The sequence below is a fragment of the Prionailurus bengalensis genome, chromosome C1 (genome assembly GCF_016509475.1).
Source record: "Prionailurus bengalensis isolate Pbe53 chromosome C1, Fcat_Pben_1.1_paternal_pri, whole genome shotgun sequence".
NCBI lineage: Eukaryota > Metazoa > Chordata > Mammalia > Carnivora > Felidae > Prionailurus > Prionailurus bengalensis.
In genome coordinates, this window is record NC_057345.1 from 148,477,864 (window position 1) to 148,500,741 (window position 22,878).

The 22,878-nt window shown below is 40.0% G+C and overlaps 1 protein-coding gene across 1 annotated transcript in view; it reads left to right on the top strand.

Moving 5' to 3' along the window:
- The first annotated feature begins 14,468 nt into the window (after positions 1-14,468).
- Positions 14,469-22,878, top strand: part of UPP2 (uridine phosphorylase 2) — a 31,116-nt gene continuing 22,706 nt past the window's right edge. The window contains 2 exon segments of the mRNA XM_043573365.1: positions 14,469-14,607; positions 15,289-15,344. Of these exon segments, the coding sequence (XP_043429300.1) occupies positions 14,522-14,607; positions 15,289-15,344 (142 nt within the window). The 5' untranslated portion in view covers positions 14,469-14,521.

A 22,878-nucleotide genomic window follows, 5' to 3' on the forward strand; every position in this document is an offset into this window, starting at 1 on the left:
CTTACCACATTTTTGTCATGCATTTATCTGTCGATAGACACTTAAGCTGTTTCCATATCTTGGCTATTGTGAATAATGTTGCCATGAACATGGGAGTGCAGATATCTCTTCCAGGTCTTGATTTTATATCCTTTGGATATATACCCAGAGTTCCATGTATATTTTAAGAAAAATAGGTTTAAAAAGCTTTTCCAATTTTTCTCCTTTACTTGTGACTATTTCTGCTCTCAAATGATGAGTGTGCATCTAGCAAAGAAAGGTTGAGTGAGTTAGAATGAGTCACAGTCATTGAGAGAGGGGTGAGCTATATGCTGCCTGATTCATTGCTTTGCACACAGAATCAGGGTGTGTAAGTGTAAAGTTAACTGCATTCAGAAAAATGTAGCACAGGAATGACTTTCCTGTCTGTCAGGCACTATGTGTACAGAGATATCTGGGCTGTTCAGTGTCATTGCCACCTGTGTTTGAAGTCTGATTCTCCAAGGCAGAGTTCTGCTTAGGGACAGTACAGACACATAAACATGCCTGGCCTTAGCCCCATGGCTGTCCTGGAATCCCCCTTTTGGAGAATTCTTATTTGACAAAGAGATTCAGATTCCATGAACCACACATCATTTCACATTTCTCTATCTGCACGTTCCACAGTTTATTGTTTTTTGTGAGAGAGATAGAGAGAGAGTGCACACTGCACAAGCAGGGGAGGGACAGAGTGAGAGGGAGAGAGAGAGAGAGAGAACCTTAAGCGGGAACCTGATGCAGGACTTAATCTCACAACTGTGAGTCGAAATCAAGAATCTAACACTTAACCAACTGAGCCATTCAGGCAACCCTTCCACAATTTTTTAAAAAGGGTATGTTAAAATGGTATAAAGATAGTAATTGTCATCCTTTATAATGGGCTTGTTATAAACGAGGTATTTAATACGTATTTTTTCATTTTATCTTTCCAACACTCCTGTATGGAAATTACTATTATTTCCACTTTACAGGAAATAAGCAAACAAACTAAAGTTTGAAAAGATGATGAGCTTGCCCAACAATACACGGATCCATTTGGCATAAAAAGAATTATCTTTCCAGTACACCATGTTGCCTTGGTAGGTGCCATTTGTTAGTCTACCATTATGAAACAAAACAGCATTCATATACTGTGATAGAATTGTGCTTACTTCTTCCTTCTACTTCCAGAGCCAAGAATATGGCTTTTCTCTGAATACAATGACTTTCCATTTATCCGCACACTGATTATACTCAGGGACAATGCATCATTTGGAATGTTGTTGGTCTATTTTTATAAATCTTGATGTTCTCCTCTCTTCAAGCTTATTAAAGTCATAGTTCTCTTTCCTAGCTAGCTCAACTCAAGTCAAAACTTGCTAAACATTGCAAACACTTTTTTTTTCCATTGCAAACGCTTTGAAAAAGAATTGTGACACTTTTACCAAAATCCCAGTCTCTGCATTTTGTTTCCCAGACTATGTCCCAATTAGTGTGTGAATGAAAGGATTAAGGCAAAGAAGTAGGGGGTTCCAATCGGGACGGGACATCTCTCTAGTCCTGTTGGCCTGCCCCCTTCCCTTACCCTAAGAATGGAGAAAGAGCCAGGCTCTGACAAGAAGAGAGGGAAAATGTCCAGTAACAGGGGTTGTTAGGAAGCCACATGTTGTAGCATTTTAAAAGTATTCATTTAAAGGCATGCATTTTAAATTTTTCAAGTAACATTTAGTATTAATAGTGAGCTGTGCCTGTGTCCTATTATTCTAAATGTTGATTTGCAGTGTTGTTACACTTCAAATGAGTTACAGACATAAGAATCAAGCATTACGAGGAAAATAAAGGAATAGATACATTCTCATCAAGTAAATCATAGAATATAGAATTGTGTGAAATGCTGACATTGTGGAAAAAAAAGAACATAAGTCCAAAAACTGCTTATGTCAATTCTTTAGTGCTTAACAGAGATAGAGGCTATTTTTAGTGCTTAACAAAAATCAAGCCTATTTTAAGAAAAACTTGTGGCCCTGAATGAACTAATTTCTCTGTACTGTTTTTTTTCTGCCACATTTTCCTTTTGCCTAAGGACCAAGTCAGTTTTAAAAATCTCTAATTTTTACAGTAGCAGCTTTGCTTATGAAACAAAGCATGTGTAAGCAACATGGAAAACTGAGCCACATGGCCATGTCTCTTAAAGTAAACAAGAGGAGTATTGTGTAAATGTTAATGGGTGAACTTTGCAAAATGAAAGAGCAAACCCTAGGTTTCAGAAATTAAGATCATCAGGTCATGAGCTGATGCGATCATGGCGCAGTGAGGATCAATCTTGGAAGAGACCCTTATGCCAATGTACAGAGGTTTTGCAGGATGCACATACATGGTCTTGACCTACCAGAGGTGGGCTTTGGACCTGAAACCCCCGTATTCAGCTGGGACCTTGGAAATTCTGTACCTTCAGTAAAAGAGAATATTCTAATGACCACTCTTGAAATGCAAATGAATTTTTGTCAGCAAATGTGGATAGAAGCACAGTTTCTAGTGAGTAACTGAGACAAAGTATGATGTGTCATCGTAAAATGACAATTTATGCTAGCTACATGGTGCTGAGATCCTCAGATAGGAAATTGATATAAACCTGGTCCTAGACTGGGGATACCTACCCTGGGCGTTCCTGGCAGGTGCAAATACAAAACCACTGCTTAGGAACGCTTTCATAAACCAGTATATATATTGGACACTCATAGGAAATGGATTCAAAAAGAAAAATTATAAATAAAACCAGGAAAAAATCCCTTATGAGAGACATCAACAGACACAACAAATGGGAAGATCAGCACCCCTGAGAACTTAGGATTAAAGTCTAAAAGAAGCTATAAAATAGTTCTGTTTAAAATGATCAAGTAGACAAAATGTGGAATAGAAATGTATGGAAACAGGACATAATTTTAAAAGGATAAGCAATTTGACAAAAATGACAGTTGGAATATCTACAAATGAAAAAACCATTATTTGAAAGAGAGATCCCAGAGGATAGTAGTTATCTGTTTCTGTTACCACAATCACCCTATGGCCTCAGACTTGAGTAACATACAACAAGCATTTATTGCTCACGTGCCTGGGGTCAGCTGGGGCTGGCTAGGTGGCCCTGCTGTCCTCGGCTGGGTTTGCTCACATTTGAGGCATCAGCTGGCTGTTGGCTGATCCAGGCTGGCCTCAGCTGGGGTTCCTGGGGTGACTGGGCTCTGATTTACATGCTTCTAACCCTCCAGCAGACTAGCCTGGGCATGTTCTTAGGACAATGATAGAGGTTCAAGGGCAGGAATAGCTGACACACTGCCTCATTTTCTGGATCAAAAGAGTGGCATGGCTGAACCCAGCACAGGGCAGGACAGGTCACTCCATCTGTGGTGAGAGGGCATTGTACTGCACAGTCATATGGGAGAGGGTATGAGTACAGGATACATGAGGAATCAAGGGCATTGCTGCAATAGATGGCCATTGAGTGACAAAGCTAGTTTAAACACACCTACCGAGAGAACAAGTGAAGAAGAAAGACCAGAGAAAGTTTCTCCGTTTGTAGCAGCAAAGCAAAGAGACAGGATATATGAACAAGTGAAGACATTCGGAGGACAGACTGAGATGGCCCAACACAGAGCTAATAGGAGTGCCAGAGAAGACCGGGTATTCAAGGAAGAAATCATGAGGATTTGCTTTCTCATAATTTGGAAGCACAGTGAGTCCTGAGAAGAACTTTTTTTTTTAAGTGACATCTAAACATACTTTAGAAAACTTGAGAATATAAAGAGAAAATTTAAAAGACACAAGGAATGGGGTGCCGGGGTGGCTCAGTAGGTTAAGCATTTGACACTTGATTTTGGTTCAGGTCATGATATCACCTGAACTGTTTCATAATTAAAAATTTAAATAATATTGACCAGTATAAAATACTGAGAGAAATACCCACAATCATCACAATAGAAAATGAAATGCAAAGCCAAGGTGAAGTATTCAAAATAATCACTTTAGGAAAGTCATGACATTCCTAAGGAAGGCATTAATATAAATGTGACCATGACCCAAGCTTTTCTACACTTTTAGAAAAAAGTTCACGTTTAACTCAATGTATTTCACTTAGTAGGTTAGAAGAGTGCCCATAGACCATGCCATTCTCTGTCACTCTGCTAAACCCAAAGTATAATCAGTCCGCTTTGAAATTTCATGATATTCTGGGCCTGGAATTCATCACCTCCATGATGCATTAGCATTATTTTCCCATCTAAGCTTCTTGGGCAGCAGCAGCAATAACCTTGTTTTTTGTTAGAGGTTAGGACTGCACTTCCTTGAGTTCTAAGGAAAATAGCACCCTCTCTCATTTCAGAGTGACATCTGTCAAATTAAAGAGCTTCTTTCCAATGGAGAGTCTGATTTCCCAATGTATTTCACATTCAAGTGGGGCATTTTCTTTTCTTTTTTTTTTTTTTAACTAAACTCTACACCCAACATGGGGCTTGAACTCCTGACCCTGAGATCAAGAGTTGCATGCTCTGCAGAGTGAACCAGCCACATGCCCTCCCAGATGGGACATTTTCATCTGGTGCTGAGAAACAAACACAGGGCTTTAATCACCAATGCCTCAAATGTGCATAATGGACAAACCATAGGGAGTTAAGAACCTCTCAGCCAAGTGCTTTTTAATTCTCTTTTCAGAAACCACTCAGGAGCAGACAGAACTGGTTATGGGCAGGGTGTTAAATTGGACCAAACTTTTGGGGTAAAATCTTAGGGAAGTGGTAAGCCTGAGATGAATTAAAGTGGAAATTAAAGTGTGTTTGAAGCCCATTTTAAAGGTCAATTTAAATTTTGACAATGAGATGATTTTAAAATCTGTGTCAGTGTTGGGCTATCATTTTAGTGGGACTAATTTCTTCAGCAGCATTCACATAACACCCACCATGGCTTACTATGCACCCCTTTCCCATAATCAGTGAAATCAACAATGCTTACCACCAGCAGGCAAGATGTTGTAGAGAGATGCTCCTCACATCCCAATCCTACCTCATTTTTAAGACCCACATCACACTTCCTTCTTTTGTTGATGTTGATGTTCCTTTCTTCTCTTCCATTCTCCTTGGACTCTTGTCTTCTTTAAAGGACTCTAACAGGGGCGCCTGGGTGGCTTAGTCAGTTAAGCATCTGACTCTTGATTTCGGGTTAGGTCGTGATCTCGTGATGGTTGAGAGTGAGCCCCACGTCAAGCTCTGTGCTGTCAGCACAGAGCCTGCTTAGGATTCTCTCTCTCTCTCTCTCTCTCTCTCTCCTTCTCTCCCTCTCCACCACTTGTCCTCTCCCTCCCTCCCTCCCTTCCTCCTTCTCTATCTCAGTAAATAAATAAACATTAAAAAAAATAAAGGACTCTAACATTTAAAAACAGTGCTGACATAGAAAGAGTCCCCATGGCTTTGTAGCTGGGCAGACCAAGGTCTGAATCCCAGTCTTGGATTACTCATTGTAGGCACTTCATTTAAACTCTCTGGACTTCAATCTCCTCATCTGAAAATTGGGGAAATAATAACACCCATTTCAGAGGCTTGTTGTGAGGGTTGAATGAGATGGTCCAGAGTCTAGCCTGGTGTAATGCTTGAATTCACTATTGTTACTGACATTCTTCTTCTGACTGTTCTTTTGATTATTTTTCCCTTGTTCTTCAGATTTCCATTCTGAATTGAGAGGGATTATTTTGATTTTAGAGAAGAATGTTTACATTTTATTCCTGACTACTACTGATTTAAAATGTCATGATTTATTCCCAATACAATAGCTTTTCTTGAATTTTTGTCTGACATTCTGCCTCATATTTCCTTCTTTCAAACATTATTATGAACAGAAATATTTTAAAAATTGAAATCAAACATATTCAGAAATCAAGTGGCTTCAGCCTTAAGTGTCTCTGTTGGCCAAGCCACTTGAGGCACTGCTGACCTTCGCTGGCATCTCAGTGTGGCCCGCTGACTAATTGAGACCCTGGCATTAGTATTAAGGTCAGCCATTGGGGAACAGGAAATTTAAGCTTTAGTCACACTGTGGGAGTCATATTCCCAGGAAGAAAGATCACCACAGCAGCCAGGGCAGTTGTAAGTTAAGTTCCTTTAATTTGGAGGTTGACAGAAGAATGAGTCAGAGAACAAGAAACATTTTTTGTAATGTTTATTTATTTAGAGAGAGTGTGTGTGAGCAGAGGAGGGGCAGAGAGAGGGGGAGAGAGATGTGGGGCTTGATCACAAACCTTGAGATCATGACCTGAGCCCAAATCAAGAGTCAGGTGCTTAACCAACTGAGCCACCCAGGTGCCCCAAGAAACATTCTTTTATGTTTCTTGTACAACTTCAATCAGGAACAAATTTAGCACAGAGTAGGTGCTTTAGTAATTACTTACTTCAGAGTATGTATGGCACCTTCCATGCAGATTCACTTCAAAACAGACTGTTATGGACTAAATGTGTCTCCCCCAAATTTGTATGTTGAAATCCTAACCTCCAAGGTGATGGTATAGGAAATAGGGGGCTTTGAGAAGTGACTAGATCATGAGGTGGAGCCCTCATGAAGGGGCTTATAAAAGAGACCACAGAGAGCTTTCTCGTTCCTTTTGTGCTATATGAGGACAGAGAGAGAAGATAGTGGTCTATAAACCAGGAAGCAGTCTCTCATGGACACTTGATCTGATGGTACCTTGACTATGGACTTCCCAGCCTCTAGAATTGTGAGAAATAAATGTTTGGTGGTTAAGCCAGCCAGTCTGTATTATTTTGTTATAGCAGCCTGAACAGACTAAGAAACAGATCCTATCCATCTAGGATGGTTGACGACAGTCAAGTCCTCCCATGCCCCAAAACAGCCCTATAAATAAATGTCTGCACAATTTGAAATATGTTCTTTTATTATTTTAACTCATTGTCCAAAAAGAAATTTCTGGTTATATATAGTTTAAATATTAGATAATATAATTCTGGAAGGAAAAAAAGATCAATGCAATTTTGTAAATCAAGAGGAGTTATTTTCTTTAAAGAAATTCTTTCTTTTTATTTTAATTCCAGTGTAATTAACATACACTGTTACATTCATTTCAGGTGTACAATATAGTGATTCAACAATTCTATCCATTACTCAGTGCTCATCAAGATAAGTGTACTCTTAATCCCCTTCACCTATTTCACTTATCCCTCCACTCACCTCCCCTCTGGTATTGATCAGTTTGTTCTGTATAGCTAAGCATCTATATTTTTTATTTGTCTCTTTTTCCCACCTTTGTTCATTTGTTTAGTTTCTTAAATTCTACGTTTGAGTGAAATCATATGGTTTTTGTCTTTCTCTGACTTATTTCACATAGCTTTATACCCTCTAGATCCATCCATGTTGATACAAATAGAAAGGTTTCATTCTTTTTTATGGCTGAATAATATTCCATTGCATATATATATATATATATATATATATATATATATATATATACCACATTTTCCTTATCCATTCATCTATGGATGGACCCAGGGCTGCTTCCATAATTTGTATATTCTAAATAGTACTGTTATAAACATATGAATTAATGTTTTTGTATTAATGTTTTTGTATCTTGGGGGTAAACACCCAGTGGTATAATTATTACTAGATCATAGGGTAGTTCTATTTTTAATTTGAGGAACCTCTATACTATTTTCCACAGGGGGTGCACGAGTTTGCATTCCCACCAACAGTGCTCAAGAGTTCCTTTTTCTCCACTTCATTGCAACACTTGTCTCTTGTGTTTTTTATTTTAGCCATTCTGACAGGTGATATCTCATTGTAGTTTTGATTTGCATTTCCATGCTGATGAGTGATGCTAAGCATATTTTCATGTGTCTGTTGGCCATCTATATGTCTTCTTTGAAAAAAAGGTCTGTTCATGTCTTCTGCTCATTTTTAAACTGGATTATTTGGGTTTTTTTTTGTGTTGAGTTATATCAGTTCTTTATATATTTTGGATACTAACCCTTTATCAGATATATCATTTGCAAATATCTTCTCCCATTCAGTATGTTGTCTTTTGGTTTTGTTGGTTGTTTCCTTTGCTCGGCAGAAGCCTTTTATTTTGGTGTAGTCCCAATTGTTTATTTTTGCTTTTGTTTCCCTTGCCTTAGGAGACATATCTAGAAAGAATGTTTTTATGGCCTATGTCAGAAAATTTACTGCCTATGCTCTCATCTAGAATTTTTATGGTTTCAGGCCTCACATTTAGGTCCTTAATCCATTGTGAGTTTATTTTTGTGTCTGGTGTAAAAAAGTAGTCCAGTTTCATTCTTTTGCATGTAGCTGTCCAGTTTTCCCAACGCCATTTGTTGACAAGACTGTCTTCTTCTCATTGCATATTCTTGTCTCCTTTGTCAAAGGTTAACTGACCATAGAATGTTGGGCTTATTTCTAGGCTTTCTGTTGTGTTTCAAGAAGCAATTATTTTCTTAAAGCAAATCTCACCTTTGTAAATATGCCAGAGGTCAGTGCTCTGTGGGTTCTGGAAAATATGTCTTTTTTTTTGGTATTTTTAATCTCATACACAATTATTGAACTTTTAAAACAAAGTAACTCTAGAATCCTATGGGACTGAAAACAGGAGGCTTCAGTCCTCTGCAAGGATTGGGGTATGCAGTCACCCTCTCCATGGTCTCAATGTGGGTCATCCTCCACTAGAGTCCACTTCAAGTGACTCCACTCATGACACAGGCTTCATCCACTGCCCCTCTGCATGGTCTTGTCTGGAAGAGTGTCATAAGGTTTGAGTACAGCATTCTAACAGAACTGTGGATGGATAAGTGCTCCAAGGAAAAATACAAACACTGGTACTCCTGGCCTTTGTGCTAGGGATTCAATTCTTATTACTTATAACATTTACAGAGATAGTAGTTTTGAAACATATTGCCAAGCTTTTCTTTCCTTTCTGCCTACATGACCATTTTCATAGTCCACATTCCTACCTACCTGCTGGGCAATGGGAATTAAAGGAGATTAAAGGAGGAAATTAGAACTCTTTTAACAGGAAGTTTGAGTCCCTAGGGAGGCAGTGTGAGGAACAATAAGATTTTTAAAATGTTTGTTTTAATTAACATAGAAGCTAGGTCCAGTGAACTTGAATATGGGGATTGCCAAAAGCCAGGAAGCATTCAGTATATGATATAAGGGTATCTCACATTGGTCAGGTAGAAAAGGTACAAAGAGGACCTCACCTCTTTGTGATGAGCATTGTGGGGGTGGGAGCAGAGAGAAGAAGTAGGGCAAGAAGTTCATACAGGGTCCCTGGTCACCATCTACCTCTGGGGATGAATGCCAGGGAGAAAGTGCCATGTAACTATCCAACTAGGCATAGGTCAGCCTGAGGACACTGGAGCCAGAAGTTTGCATCCTTTGATGTAGCCCAGGAGAATCTGGGAGTCTGCAGGAGAATCTCCATCCAGCATGGTATTGGACATTAGTGCACCAATGGTGGACAGAGAAGAATTGAGAGACACAGCCCAAGACAACACCAAGGGCTATGTCTGGCATGCAGGGGTCTCAACGTTCTGATTGCTCTCACAAAGGGAAGCAGAAGTTCCCAGATACCAGTGGGCTGTCGGATATGGAAACTGAACAAAGAGGCCACAAGGAAAGGAGACTTTGAGGCTGGAGATGAATAGACAAGCCACAGACTTCAGAGGTGGGTGCCAGCATAATGTCCCATTACTGCTGGATGGGCCTAGCTGCATGCATTTCAGTCACCCCATTCAGAGACCCACAGACCAACCCAAGTAGGTACAGGTTTGTCACAAGAATGCAATGGACAGTGCCTGACCTGCCACCTCCCAGGACAAGGACCTGAGCACATGTATCCCAGAGCCCTTCTCTTCCTTACTGTCAAGAAACCAAGTAAGCCCCTCCCCATCCACTCCATTCACTGTGTGTTATATCAGATGGGAGCAGTGGGCAGAGGGAGGAAAACATGTACTTGAAAGAGAACAAGCCGCCTAAATGAGACTGTCCAAAAAAAGACAGGAAGATGCTTCTGATTGGCAAGTTTAAAGTCACCACCCTCTACCCCAACTTCCAGGATGGTAGGCATAGTGGGAGAGATTGGATGGCTAATAGAAAATAAGGTGCATTTTCCTTGCACATATGTGTGCAAATGTTAAGCTGCAACATGTCTATATGATAAAGGAAACAATTGTTTATTTTTTGTACCTCCCCTCTTCCAAAAAGGATTTGAGGCAGCTACAGTCTATGTATTGGAAGGTAAACACTTCAGGAAAGATCCAAAGTCTCAATAAGTTTTAGTTATTAGGTATGAAGAATAGAATATAACACTGTATAGGGGCGCCTGGGTGGCTCAGTCGGTTGAGCGTCTGACTTCAGCTCAGGTCACGATCTCATGGTCCGTGAGTTTGAGCCCCATGTCAGGCTCTGTGCTGACAGCTCAGAGCCTGGAGCCTCCTTCAGATTCTGTCTGTCTCTCTCTGCCCCTCCCCAGCTTGCTCTCACTCTCTCAAAATAAAAAAATAAACATTTAAAAAATAAAAAGAATAAAAATGGAATGATGAAGATACACTTAATTCTGTGGTTTGACATGGGGAAGGTTAGTATAAGAAGTGTGGTAACTTGTATCTTTTCTGTTTATGCAACGTCAAAGTTTTTGTGGAAGAAATCAGAGAAGCAGGAGCTGTCTTAGTCATAACCGTATCTCTGGTACTTCCTAGACTTCCTGGAGCATCATGTGTGCTCAGTCAATATTTGTTCAATGAATAAATGAAAAAATAAACTGCTTAGCATCTGAGTGGATAACTGAAACATTTTTGAGCTCTTGCAAGCCATTGATGGTACCCTGGGCCAAATAGTGGAGTGGGGTGGGGTGGCAGGAAGATAAGCACTCTTTGTTACCCCATCCTCACCATGAGGGACCCACTGCAGAAAGAGGGAAGAAAGAAAGGGGTGGACGTGGGGACTTTGCTGTGCATTGCCACCCATCTCCCACAGGCTGTGAGGGTGGCTCTGGGGTTGTGTGTTTGCCTGTGTGTGTAATGGTTTCCCAGACAAGAGTGCTTTGTGCAGCCTTAGGTAAACTGAGAGGACCCAAAGGTGCTTCATGGAGAGACACTCTCAGAGAAGAGACTCTGAGCCCAGGGCAGAAAGGGTTGGTCTGGAAGAAAAGAAAAGAGCACTGAGGCATGGTCTCAAGGAAGCAGACCCGGCCTGGGGGGGGGCTGTTTGGTCTAAAATTAGACTGTAAATATGTATATATAAAAATTCACCAATTGCACTGAGAGAAGGGAAGACTATAAGCTACTTTTAAACTCGTGTTCTATTAAGTTTATGGTGTGTGATGAATTAAGAAATATTTTGATAAGCCCTGCAATGTCTTGTGATTAGCAGCACAATTTGACTGTACTCTTTGTTAAAAGAGTCAAGATGCCAATCCCTTAAGTGTAAACTTTTAAAGTATATATTTTATAACTAGGATAACCCTGTTCATCGCTCTTTCCCACTAGAGTATAAATGCCTTTAGGGCAGATGCCATGCATCTCATCTTCTTTGTGTTCTCAGAATTTAGCCCAGGGCCCGGCTTGAGGTGGATGCCCAGTCTTTACGGCAAGGTTCTGGAAGCCCCAATTCCTACCCAGGGCCCTCCCCAGAGTGATACGGACACTGTTTTCGGGGTGTCGGTGTGGTTCTATGTCTACACCATCTCACAGATTAAGCAGAAAGCGAATCAAACGGAGAGAGACCCCAATGTCCTCCAGTTGCACACCAGGACTCTGATTTCTTCTCTCCACATTAAAGGTGTAGTGGTGAAATTAAGCCAGATAGAGAATTGTTATGGGAGCGAGAAGATAAAAATGCTGACACTGTGGAGGAAGATTGTGGGAAATCGAGGGTTTTGTCTGAGGCCAGACACCATGGAGCATGGATCTGGCAGAGAGAAAACAAGCATACTGACCTCAAGGTCGTGCTGAGTCGTGGGGCTCTGCCTGGCACACGGCCTTTGTTTGTAAAACAGCCAATGATGGCCTGCACTTACCTTGTGCGGTCTGTGTAGATGCTTTCTAAAAATGAAAAGTTTATCCACTGCCATTCAGATGATTGGCCTATTGCAATACAGTTAAAACAATCATCCAGGAACAGCCTACCAGAAGAGTAGGATTGGGTCTTGAAAAGATTGAAAACGGGAAAATAATTGAAGACTCTCCAGAAGACAGGAATCGGTACTCTGCTTTCGTAGACTCCACAAAACTATTTAGCATGTCACCCACATGATGACCTCTTGCCCTAATGTCCTGCGACATGTTACACGGGGCCCGTAAATCTTGGCTGGCATTACCTGGCACCATTAGTGATTGAGACCATTGGCTGACAGAATTTGCACTGGAAACAGACTTGTTAATCAGTCTAATTAATTCAAAGGAGTAATTAATTATCTAACACTTTTCTAATTAGGTACCACTTTCACCTGTCAGAGCCAGAGGTAAATGCCAGACTGGAATTTGGTGGTCGGACTCATTATACCCTAAAAATAAATTGAGACATGCAGCATGGAATACCAAACACAAGTGTGGAGGCCTCATGGTGGCAATTGCTGAGGTGCCAAACTGTCAGTGGCGGTTGGAAAGCGCAGCAGGGGGAGCAGTTGGAGGTGGGTCATGAGGTAAGAGACATCTGTATCATTGTAAACTACAAACAGGAGCTACTGTCCCAAGTGACAGAAGCAACACATGTGTTCAGGCTTATTTAGCCTCAAAGCTGTCATCACCCTTACTAGGATCAGGGATTTGTGAATACTTTGGGCAAAGTTACCAATACCTATTTGGTGGTGGCAGTGGCAAGCTTTAGGCTGCTGCATTGGTTCCCTATTCTCTTTCCGTCTCATTCTGTAAGCTTTGTTAGCTGGCTAGGATAGACCAAAGGAGGCCAGCATGGAATTTGAGGGGTTTGCCCAGAGTGACTATCACCAGGAAGAGGAGTATCTTCTAACTTGGAGATCCCAGGTAAGATATGAACATTTGAGGGCCTCCTGGGTGGCTCAGTCAATTAAGTGTCCAACTCTTGGCTTTGGCTCAGGTCAGGATTTCATGGTTCCTGGGTTCGAGCCCCATGTCAGGCTCTAGGCTGACAGCATAGAGCCTGCTTGAGATTCTCTCTTCCACCATCTCTTTCCCCCTCCCCTGCTCTCTCTCTCTCTCTAAATAAATAAACTTTAAAAAAAGATATGGACATTTGATTATTGGCTGTTATGCACATGCGTAGAGAGAAATCCATGTGTATTATGAAATGCCTTGTATTTGCTGCTCTTTGGGCACTTTGATTGACTTGGAAACCATGAGACTAATGTGGCAAAAAAGGAACAAGATGAAGTTCCCCAAAAGTCTCTTAGACTTTCTGTCCCGAAAGCATAAAGCGAAAAGCAGCAGCAAAGTTGTGAATTCATGGATTTCTTAACAGATACTCTGTTTTCTAAAAATTTTGGACTGTAGTTCATTTTTCTACCTGGATTGGCCTCTGACAGGTAGTTCGTTGGATTTTAGCTAGGGTTTAGCTAAATGAAGAGACCCTGGGAAACAGGTTTTGTTTATTTATCAGAACTTCTGTGTGATTTTGAATGGGGAACATTCAGATAAAGGGGTATTCTGAGGTCCTGACTTTGGATGTTTTCCTCACTTCTGATCACAAAGAATAAGAACAAGTTGGTGAGGGATGGGATGGGGTAAGAAAACGGAATGTTTGGAAACTGGAAGTTCTCACGTGCACTGGACACATTTTTGACACAACCTGGTGGAGTTGTTATGGAAATCAATGGAGGACTGACATCCATGTACTATTGTCTCAAAATAAATAAGTCAGTGTGCTCCACCAGACCCATGCTGGACTAAGGCCAGATGTGAGAGAAAGGCTCATTGGTCAACAGTTAATAAGCTAACCAATCTGGTCAAAGAGACAGGATGCCACAGCTTCAAAAGAAGTCTGTCTTCTAGGGGGAATGCTATTCTGAGAGCTGGGTTGAACTATAAAAGGCCATGTCAGGGAGGATATTTTTGAATTGATAAGGGATTTTAGAATGCTCAGGGAAAAGTTCCATTAAGCAATTTTAGAAGAAAACATAGGTTTTAAAGGAGAGTGTCATTCTAACTTGGAGCTGAACCACTATGATTTGATCTTTAATTTAATAACAACTCACAATATTTTTCTTAACATTGCAATTTAATTTAATAGCATATTTAATAGCAAATTGCAATTCTTTTTCTTAAAAAAATTTTTAACATTTATTTATTTTTGAGAGACAGATCATGAGCGGGAGAGGGGCAGAGAAAGAGGGAGACACAGAATCCAAAGCAGGCTCCAGGCTACGAGCTGTCAGCACAGAGCTCAACGTGGGGCTTGAACCCACGAACCTTGAGATCATGACCTGAGCCAAAGTTGGACACCCAATTGACTAAGCCACCCAGGCACCCCTGCAATTCTTTTTCTTAACATCAAGTTAAGAATGACTATCCATATAGTAAAAAGTATGGCTTCAAATTTACCTGCTTCCAATAAATCCACAAAATCTGACAGGAATACATATGTTGGGTGAGTAATTTTGATTGTTTATTTATTCTGATGAGATGGATGTTCTTTGGATTTTATATTAAATGTTCATAAGATGAACCTCTACAGTTATGTAAATTTCTTTAGTTTAGAGACAATACATTGGAATGTAGCTTATAATACAAAACAAAATAAAAACAATGCACATTTTCTTTCCAATGGAATTTTCATCCTTTGGTTCTGGGGTTTGGCTCATCTAAGAAAGTGGGGGAGTGTATCAGTTATGTCTCAATAAAAAAAGTGAGGCAAAAAAATGTCACAAAAAACATGAGTGAACAAAATCAAAGTTCAGCCTGCATGAGTGAACAAAATCAAAGTTCATCCTGGGATTCAGCCTTTAATTCCAGGATCACGGGCTGTATCTAAAAAATAATTAAAGGAGGCTCCTAGTGCCTAAGGGAGATTTAACTGTGTTGCAGCCTATTATGAAGTGATTTCATGTGCTTTGTGACGGACCTTACATAGAATTCACTTCTAAAATACTGTGTATGTTATTCATCTCAGGAGTAGACATAAATCTGCCAAAGCATTCGGCAAATTTAGCTCCAATTCTTGCCCCAGGTTCGCAGAACATAATAGAGCATTAATAATCTTCATGAGGTTTAAGGAATTCCTGCGAGTTCCCTATGATTCACTAAGAGTTGTGTGAAATGTCTTGCTTAGAGCCTTTATCATGTCAGCATTTCAGAAGGTGCTCCTCTTACCCATCCCAAACAGAGGTAACCTCCTACATGTTTATTTCTCTAGGAAGGTCAAGGAGAGGAAAAGGAAAAATTATGAAGATGAAGGTCAGAATAAAATGAAAGACTTCTCAGCCAGCACTTTCCTTTGGTCACTGATATATAATACTAACCATTCTGTGTAACTTCTCACGGTTTGCTAAAGACTTTATTCCTAACTTTGGGCAAATTTGGCCCATGTTTTAGAAAAAGAAAATACCAAACAAGGTTGAAGAAGACACGGTAAAAGCAATTCTATTTAGTGAAAAATATATATCTTGGGAAGATCAAAGTATTGCAATTGCCAGATTCATACTGGATTGAATTTGGTTTGATGCCCAAATTAGTCTTTCCTTTGGTCCCTGATAGAGTAATCATCTTAGAAGTGCTTCTTATCAAGGGGATAAAAACTTTCTATGGACAAGCTCTCCAATTTTTTGACAAAGGGGTCATCAGACGTTGGGAGCAGACATCAAGGAAAACTAGAGAACATCCCCCTTATGAATTAATAGGAGTATTATAATTTATACAAGAGAATAAAATTGCTGGTTTGAGAATTTCTTCTTGAAGATAGGAAAAATGACTAGATCAGTGATTTTAAAAATACCAAGGCCCAGATCTCCTCGACCAACTGAAGTAGAATTTCTAGGGGTGCGGGCCAAGGTATCAATACCTTTTAAAGCACCCCAGGTGATTTTGAAATGTTGTTAGAGTTTAGAATCACTGAAGTAGACGAACGGCATGCTTTTGCAGAATAATGATTCATAGATTCCACTGGGAAATCTCCAGATAGTGAAAGCAGTTTTGCAGAGTAAAACAGAACGGGTAAGAGAAGTTGGAGGAGAAAGTGGATGGCAGTATTTCTCCAACTTTAATGTGCACATGAGTGGCATAAGAGTTAGTTAAAACCAGATTTTGATTCAGTGGGTGTAGAGTGGGGACTGAGATTCTACATTTCTAACAAACTTCCCAGGCAATGCTGCTGGGGTGCTGCTTCCCTGACCACACTTTGTCTAACAGGGAACTATGGGTAAATGTCCTCTTGCCCCTCACCAAGAGAAGAAAGGAGGTGTCCTTTTGCCTTAAGGTTTTGAGGCTTATTCTGAAGAAGGAGAGTGTATTAACATCATGGAATGCTTTATTTTTGAAACCAGCTATGATCCACTAACTAATTAAGAATCTGTTACTCTAAATGTTTTTGAGGAGGAAGTTAATAGTACTTCTGTTCCACTTCCTGAACAGTTAAATTTAATTCAACAAATAGAATTTAAGCCTTAGGGATTAAAAAAAGATATATGAGACAGCTTGCATGAGGGAATTCGCAATCTTTCTGGGGAAACAGAAAATTAACATGTGAAATGCTAAATCAATGCTCTAGGAGCACAGTGTGGGGAATCCATATTGACCAGGGAGGAAAGACGCTTGGAAAAGCCTTCATGGAGGAGGTGATATTTGACTATGAAGTTGAAGAATGAGTAGGATTCTAATTCATGAAAAATGGGGGGGGGGAAGGATGCTTCAGAACAAAGAACCAAAGCAGGGGTTCCTAACTTTGGCTGCACATCAGACCATCTGGGAAGCTTTAAAAAGTACTTTCAGCGTCTAAATTAATTGGAGCCCGAGAACCAGTGTTTTTTGAAAAGCTCCCTGGTGATTTTAATGTGCAATTAGGTTGAGGATCACTGGAGATGTATAAAGACACAAAGTTTTTGTTAAGATTTTTTGAGGTATTTGGAAGGAAGTGGGAGAAATGTAGAGCAAAGAAGTCCCAGATGGTTCTTGGCAAAGATGGCTTGACCCACTGTGGTGTGGGGAGGAAAACTTGTTATCACTAATAATTAAAGTAGTATATAATTATTACTGAAATAACCGAAGGCTGTGGATGATGTGCTTCATAAATATGAATTAGATTGAATTAAGGTCATTCCTATAGTAGCAGTTAGTCTTGCATTCCGTGTCATGTATTATTATACCGAGAGATAGGAAGTGCTGGTGGCCCAGTTAGGACTCCTGTGACGGAGGCCTGGGGCAGTGGCCACCGGGGAGGAAAGGGGATAGATTCAGTATAGTTGATGGAGTGAATCCTCAATGTCAGTGTTACTCCCAGTGTGGTTCTTGAACCAGCAAAATCTGCATGAATGAGGAACGTTATTAAAAATGCAAACTCTGGGGGCACCTGGGTGGCTCAATTGATTAAGCGTCCAACTCTTGATTTCAGCTCAGGTCATGATCTCGTGGTTGTGAGATCAAGCCCCAGTTGGGGGGTCCATGCTAGCTAGGAGCCTGCTTGGGATTCTCTCTCTTCCTCTCTCTGCCCCTCTCCTGCTCACATGTGGATTTACACACATACTCTCCCTCCCTCTCTCTCTCTCTCTCAAAATAAAGAAATAAACATTAAAAAAAAGAAGAAATGCAAATTCTGATACATACATCCCCAACCTGTTGAATCAGAATTTCTGGAAAAGGAGCCCATGAAGAGTCCAGTGATTGTTATGTTAGCTAAACTTTGAGGAGCACTGGTCTACAGAGCTGAAAGAGGCTACAGGACTCATAGACTACATGCCCACATAGCCTCAGACCCAGACATACACAAAACCCATCGAAAGTCAAGAAGGAGACAAAGAAGTGTGTGAGATGGAGAGATAGTAGTGAGAAAGGCCCTCTCTACAGGGCATATGGGAGGATTACCATAGGAACATAAGGCTGCTGGTTCAGGATGCAGTGCTCATGTGACATAGGAAGGGACAGGTGGAGTGACAGCCATGGCATTGCTAGGATGGATGGTGTGGCCAGGGTATGCTGGGACGTCACACCCAGGATGATGAGTGGGAGTGAACAGGCACCTGCTGAATCACATTGGTGATGGGGTGAGGGGCTGGCACCATGAATGGCTGCAAGGTCTTCTGACTCTAGTGCTTTCTTTCTGGCAAGCCATCTTCCTTTGGTTCCTTAGTAATTTCTCCACATTCTCTCCTGGGAATCTGGTGGAGGAATGCTGCTGGACAAATAGTTTCCACACAAAAATGTCTGCCTTCTTCTCTTACTTCTGTTTTTCGGTTTCACTTACCTTATTACAATAATTATGTATTATTCTGTCACACGTTTGCTAAAATTTGGATGTCTCACTCCCCCTTCTCTAAGCTCTTTAGCCTCATGTCTTCTCCTTCATGCTTTTTTTTGAGCATTCCTTTTCTTGAGAAGCTCTAAGTCCTGTTTCTACAGAACTACATGCCCATTCATTCTTTCTTTGTGCCTATTATAACCAAATTCAGTCTCTCAGGTTCCTACTCAGCTCTGTGTTTTCAGTCCATCATCCATTTCACTTATTTCTCACTAAAATCTCCTAAAGTGACAAAGGTCACATTTGTCAACTATGTTGACAGAACTAAAAACCTCTTATTGATCAGGTGGGCTAACGCTGTTTAAAATATCAGTGGCTTCTTGGTCAATCTAAAACAGTAATGAAGTAAAGAGAGGTGTCTACTATTCAGCCATTCAGAGATCTAGAGCCTTCCATCTCCTGCATTTAGCCAGAAGGCAAGGGATTGAGTGAGATACTGGTTTTTATGAGTCACGCCGAGAAGTAAGTGTGTCACTTCCACCCAAATTCCACTTGCCAGAACTCAGTCAGATGACCTCACCTCACTGCAGGGAAGTTGGGAATACGTTCTACAATGCTTTCAAGAGGGAGAAGAATTGGGGTCTGATGAACATGCTGCATTCTTTGCCACATCCTACTTTTTCACGTCAGTCTCTCTAAAGCTGGTGTCTTTCAGACTCTCAATGTTGGGAGGTGTAATAATGAGGGCTAGTTATTCTCTGTTCACTGTACATCAAGTGGGTCACAAACATTATCTCTGGCTTTGGGGCAATCTTGCAAAGCAGTTATTATTTTCACTATACCCATTTTATAGATGAGGAAACTAAAGAACAAAGATAAAGTAACTTACCCAAGAACCCAGGCAATCTGAGTCCAAGCCCAGTAGCTTATGTTTTACAGTCCCCATGCAGAGAAAGAAAATGGCCACTATGGCCAGACAGAACTGGAGAAATTACTGTTCTGTAATTTACTGGTTGTATAATATTGCACGAGTTTTCCAACTTCTGTGAGCTTTGGCTTCTGCATTTGTAAACTGAATGATTAGTATTGCTTCATAGAGTGGATATAAGATTAGAACACAACCCACCAGCAGCACTTGGGAATGTAGAGGTAAAACTATTTCTAAATTTAGGAAAAACAATGGAGTTTTCTCTGTCACTGTTTCTTCTTATTTTACCAACATAACATTTATACCTTTGGCTAGAGAAATATCAGAGGTCCTAACAGGAACCCAAGCTATGTTCATAATCTGAAACCAGTTAGAATGTGCAATCATTTCCACCACAACGAGACATAAAGGTTCCCAAACTAAACTGAATACAAACATGATTATTTGGCTGCTCTGGTCCCTAGAGATAAATACAATTTTGTTGACAATACTGCTGGGTGTTCAGAATTCATTATGATTCAGTTCACTCTTTAACATCTACACTCATAGCTGAACCTCACTAATTTTCATTCTATTAAATTATAAAATAACAAAACAATACTGTCTTATTCTGCTTCTTGAATGTAACTTACCTAATATTTCCTATTATTAAGATTTGTGTTATTTCATAAGAAATATTCTGAGAAAATTGTTTGTGGAATACTGTTAGGAAAATTGTGCTTCTGTATTATTTTAACTTATATATATTTTTTAATTATAAAAGCAACTCATGTTCATTATTTATAATCAAAGAAATAAAAAAAAACACTCCTTCCATCTCCTGGGTGGCTCAGTGGGTGAAGTGTCTGACTCTTGGTTTTGGCTCAGGTCATGATCTCAGGGTTTGTGAGATCGAGCCCCCTAATTGGGCTCTGTACTGACATGTGGAGCCTGCCTGGGATTCTTTCTCTTCCCCTCTTTCTCTGCCCCTCCCCTACTCATTCTCTGTCTCTCTTTCTCTCTCTCTCTCTCTCTCTCTCTCTCACACACACACACACACATACACACACTAAATAAACTTTAAAAAACTCCTATCTGAACACAAACACCATCAACTTATTTGCTTTTCCTCCAATCCTTTTTAATAAGTAGGTTTTAAAAGAGTCAGAAATTTTTTCCCTCTGCATTCAGCATTTTTTTACTTAACTTTATGTCATTAGCATTTCCCCATATTATGACATTTTCTTTGAAACACATTGCATACGGATATCAAGTGGTTGTGCCCTACATTCTATAGTCTATTGATGACTTTTATATGGAAGTATTTTCTATTATAAACAGCACTCAAATGGACATTTTTGTACCTAAAGATTTTTCACGTTTGCTTGGGATGATTCACAGAAATGGTCAAGGGAATAAACTTTTTAAATTTTTTAAAGAACTTTTGTTTTCTAAAAAGTTCACCCCTATTCATAATCCTACCAGTGGAGAGTTGTACAGTTTTCTTTTTTTCTTTTCTCTTATTGTTTTTATTTATTTTTTGTTTATTGAAGTCTAAGTGACACACACTGTTACATTGGTTTTAAATGTACAACATAGTGATTGGATAAAGCTATAGATTACATTGTGTTCACACATGAGAGAGTTCTGTGAGAACCATCTGCAAGAATTGAGCAGTTTTTATCTGACCTTTATTTTCTTAGCAACTACAGGAGCAAAAGTAAAAGCTCTTACATTCATCATCTTTCTAAATCTTCACATTAGCTCTTTTAGGTGGGGTTAGCAGATATTAATTTCCTCCGTAAAACAAGGCAATTGAGTTCTGGAAGTCCAAAGGAGTTAAATAAGTTACACCACATAGTGGTAGAGCAAGGACTTGGACCAAGTTCCTCCAAGTCCCATTCCTGGTCTCCTTGACCACTCCACTAGGTGTGCTCTGTGAGTCATAGTAACTGAGAATAGTCCATTACCTGGGAGGGGCATTGAGAAAGGGAGGAAGAAGAAGAAGAAGTTAGCTAGAGAAAGAAAAAGAAGAAAAGAAGATGGAGGAGGAGGAAGGAAGGAAGGAAGGAAGGAAGGACGGACATTTGTGATATTCATTAATTGTAGGTGCTAAGTTGCTTCCTCCCCTTCCAGCTCTCTGAGAACAACTGTAACAGTCATAATGCAACTGGTAAGTAAAAAAGCTGGGATTAAACCTTAAGTTTCTCTGATGGAAAAAGTAGTGGCTCTTTCTCTATTTGAAAGAAAAAAGTACTACACTTTTATTCTAACTGTTAGTTTCTGGGAAACCACTGGGATGGAAAGCTTTGTCTTAGACATGAAAATTACAGGACTCACACATCTCTCTCTCTCTCTCTCTCTCTCTCTCTCTCTCTCACTCTCTCTTTCACACACACACACACACACACACACACACACACACACACACAGTTGTCTCATCTTTGTTACAATCCCAGGAATCAGGCCTTTACCTTTCTACCTGAATAGATTTTCATTCGCACTTATTCTTACACTCTGTCATAGCCACTATCCAAACTTATAAACTCACCATCCACTTGGTTATGGACATCTTCAGTAGATTCTCTTTTGGATAAAACAAAAACAAAAACAAAAATAAAAACATGTTCTGATTTAGAACCTGTTGTTTCCACCAGAGAGTTAACTCTTATTATTGGACCATTTTGATGGATAGGAGGCAAAAGTGTGTGTGTGTGTGTGTGTGTGTGTGTGTGTGTGTGTGCAGACTGGGGAGCAGGTAGTGTAATTCCAAATGATCAGAACTGGCTGTTTAACCTATAGCAGGATTCTCGAGACGCAGTAGGTAAAGTCCGTTCTGCATATACAGATGCTTTTCTTGGAAACTTGCCTTCTTCCAGCCACATTTTTATCTTTGAATGAGAACATGCTAGGTTCAATCTCTTGACTCCCTTAAATCCCAGGGCAGTAATTCTAGCTAAGAAGAGAGGATAAAATCCATCAGTACCTAAAACTCAGCCTTGTCTTTATAGAAATGATAAGGATTATTAATAGCATTATCTTCAAAGGAAAGGAGAACTCTGGGTGTGTAAAATTTAAATCTTAAAGATTCTGATAACCATTCTTATTTCCTTCATTTCCTTGCTTGCTAGATTTTAAAAGGGTTTGCTAGTTGCTGCTGAAAAATATCAGTTGCTTAACACAACCTAAGTTTTTTTTTTTCTCACTCACATTGAGTATAAAGTGAATATTCATGGTGACTTTCCTCCAACTGGTGATTCAGGGACCCAGGTTCCTTCTATCTTGTTGTCCATTCACCTTCAAAGAGTAGCTTATGAAGTTTCCCTGGGTGTCTACACCCTTCCAGGAGACAGAAGAAGGCAATCTATTGGAGCACCAATGAGAGATTTCTATGGGTTGGGACTAGAAGTGGCATCCATCAAATTTGTTCACATTCTAGTTGCTGGAATCCAGGCATATGGCCTCAGCTAACTGGAAAGGAGGCTAGGAAGTTGAACTGTGTGTCTGGAAAGAAGGGAAACAGCTTTGGTGAACAGCTAATCAGTCTTTATCAAACTGACTAGAAA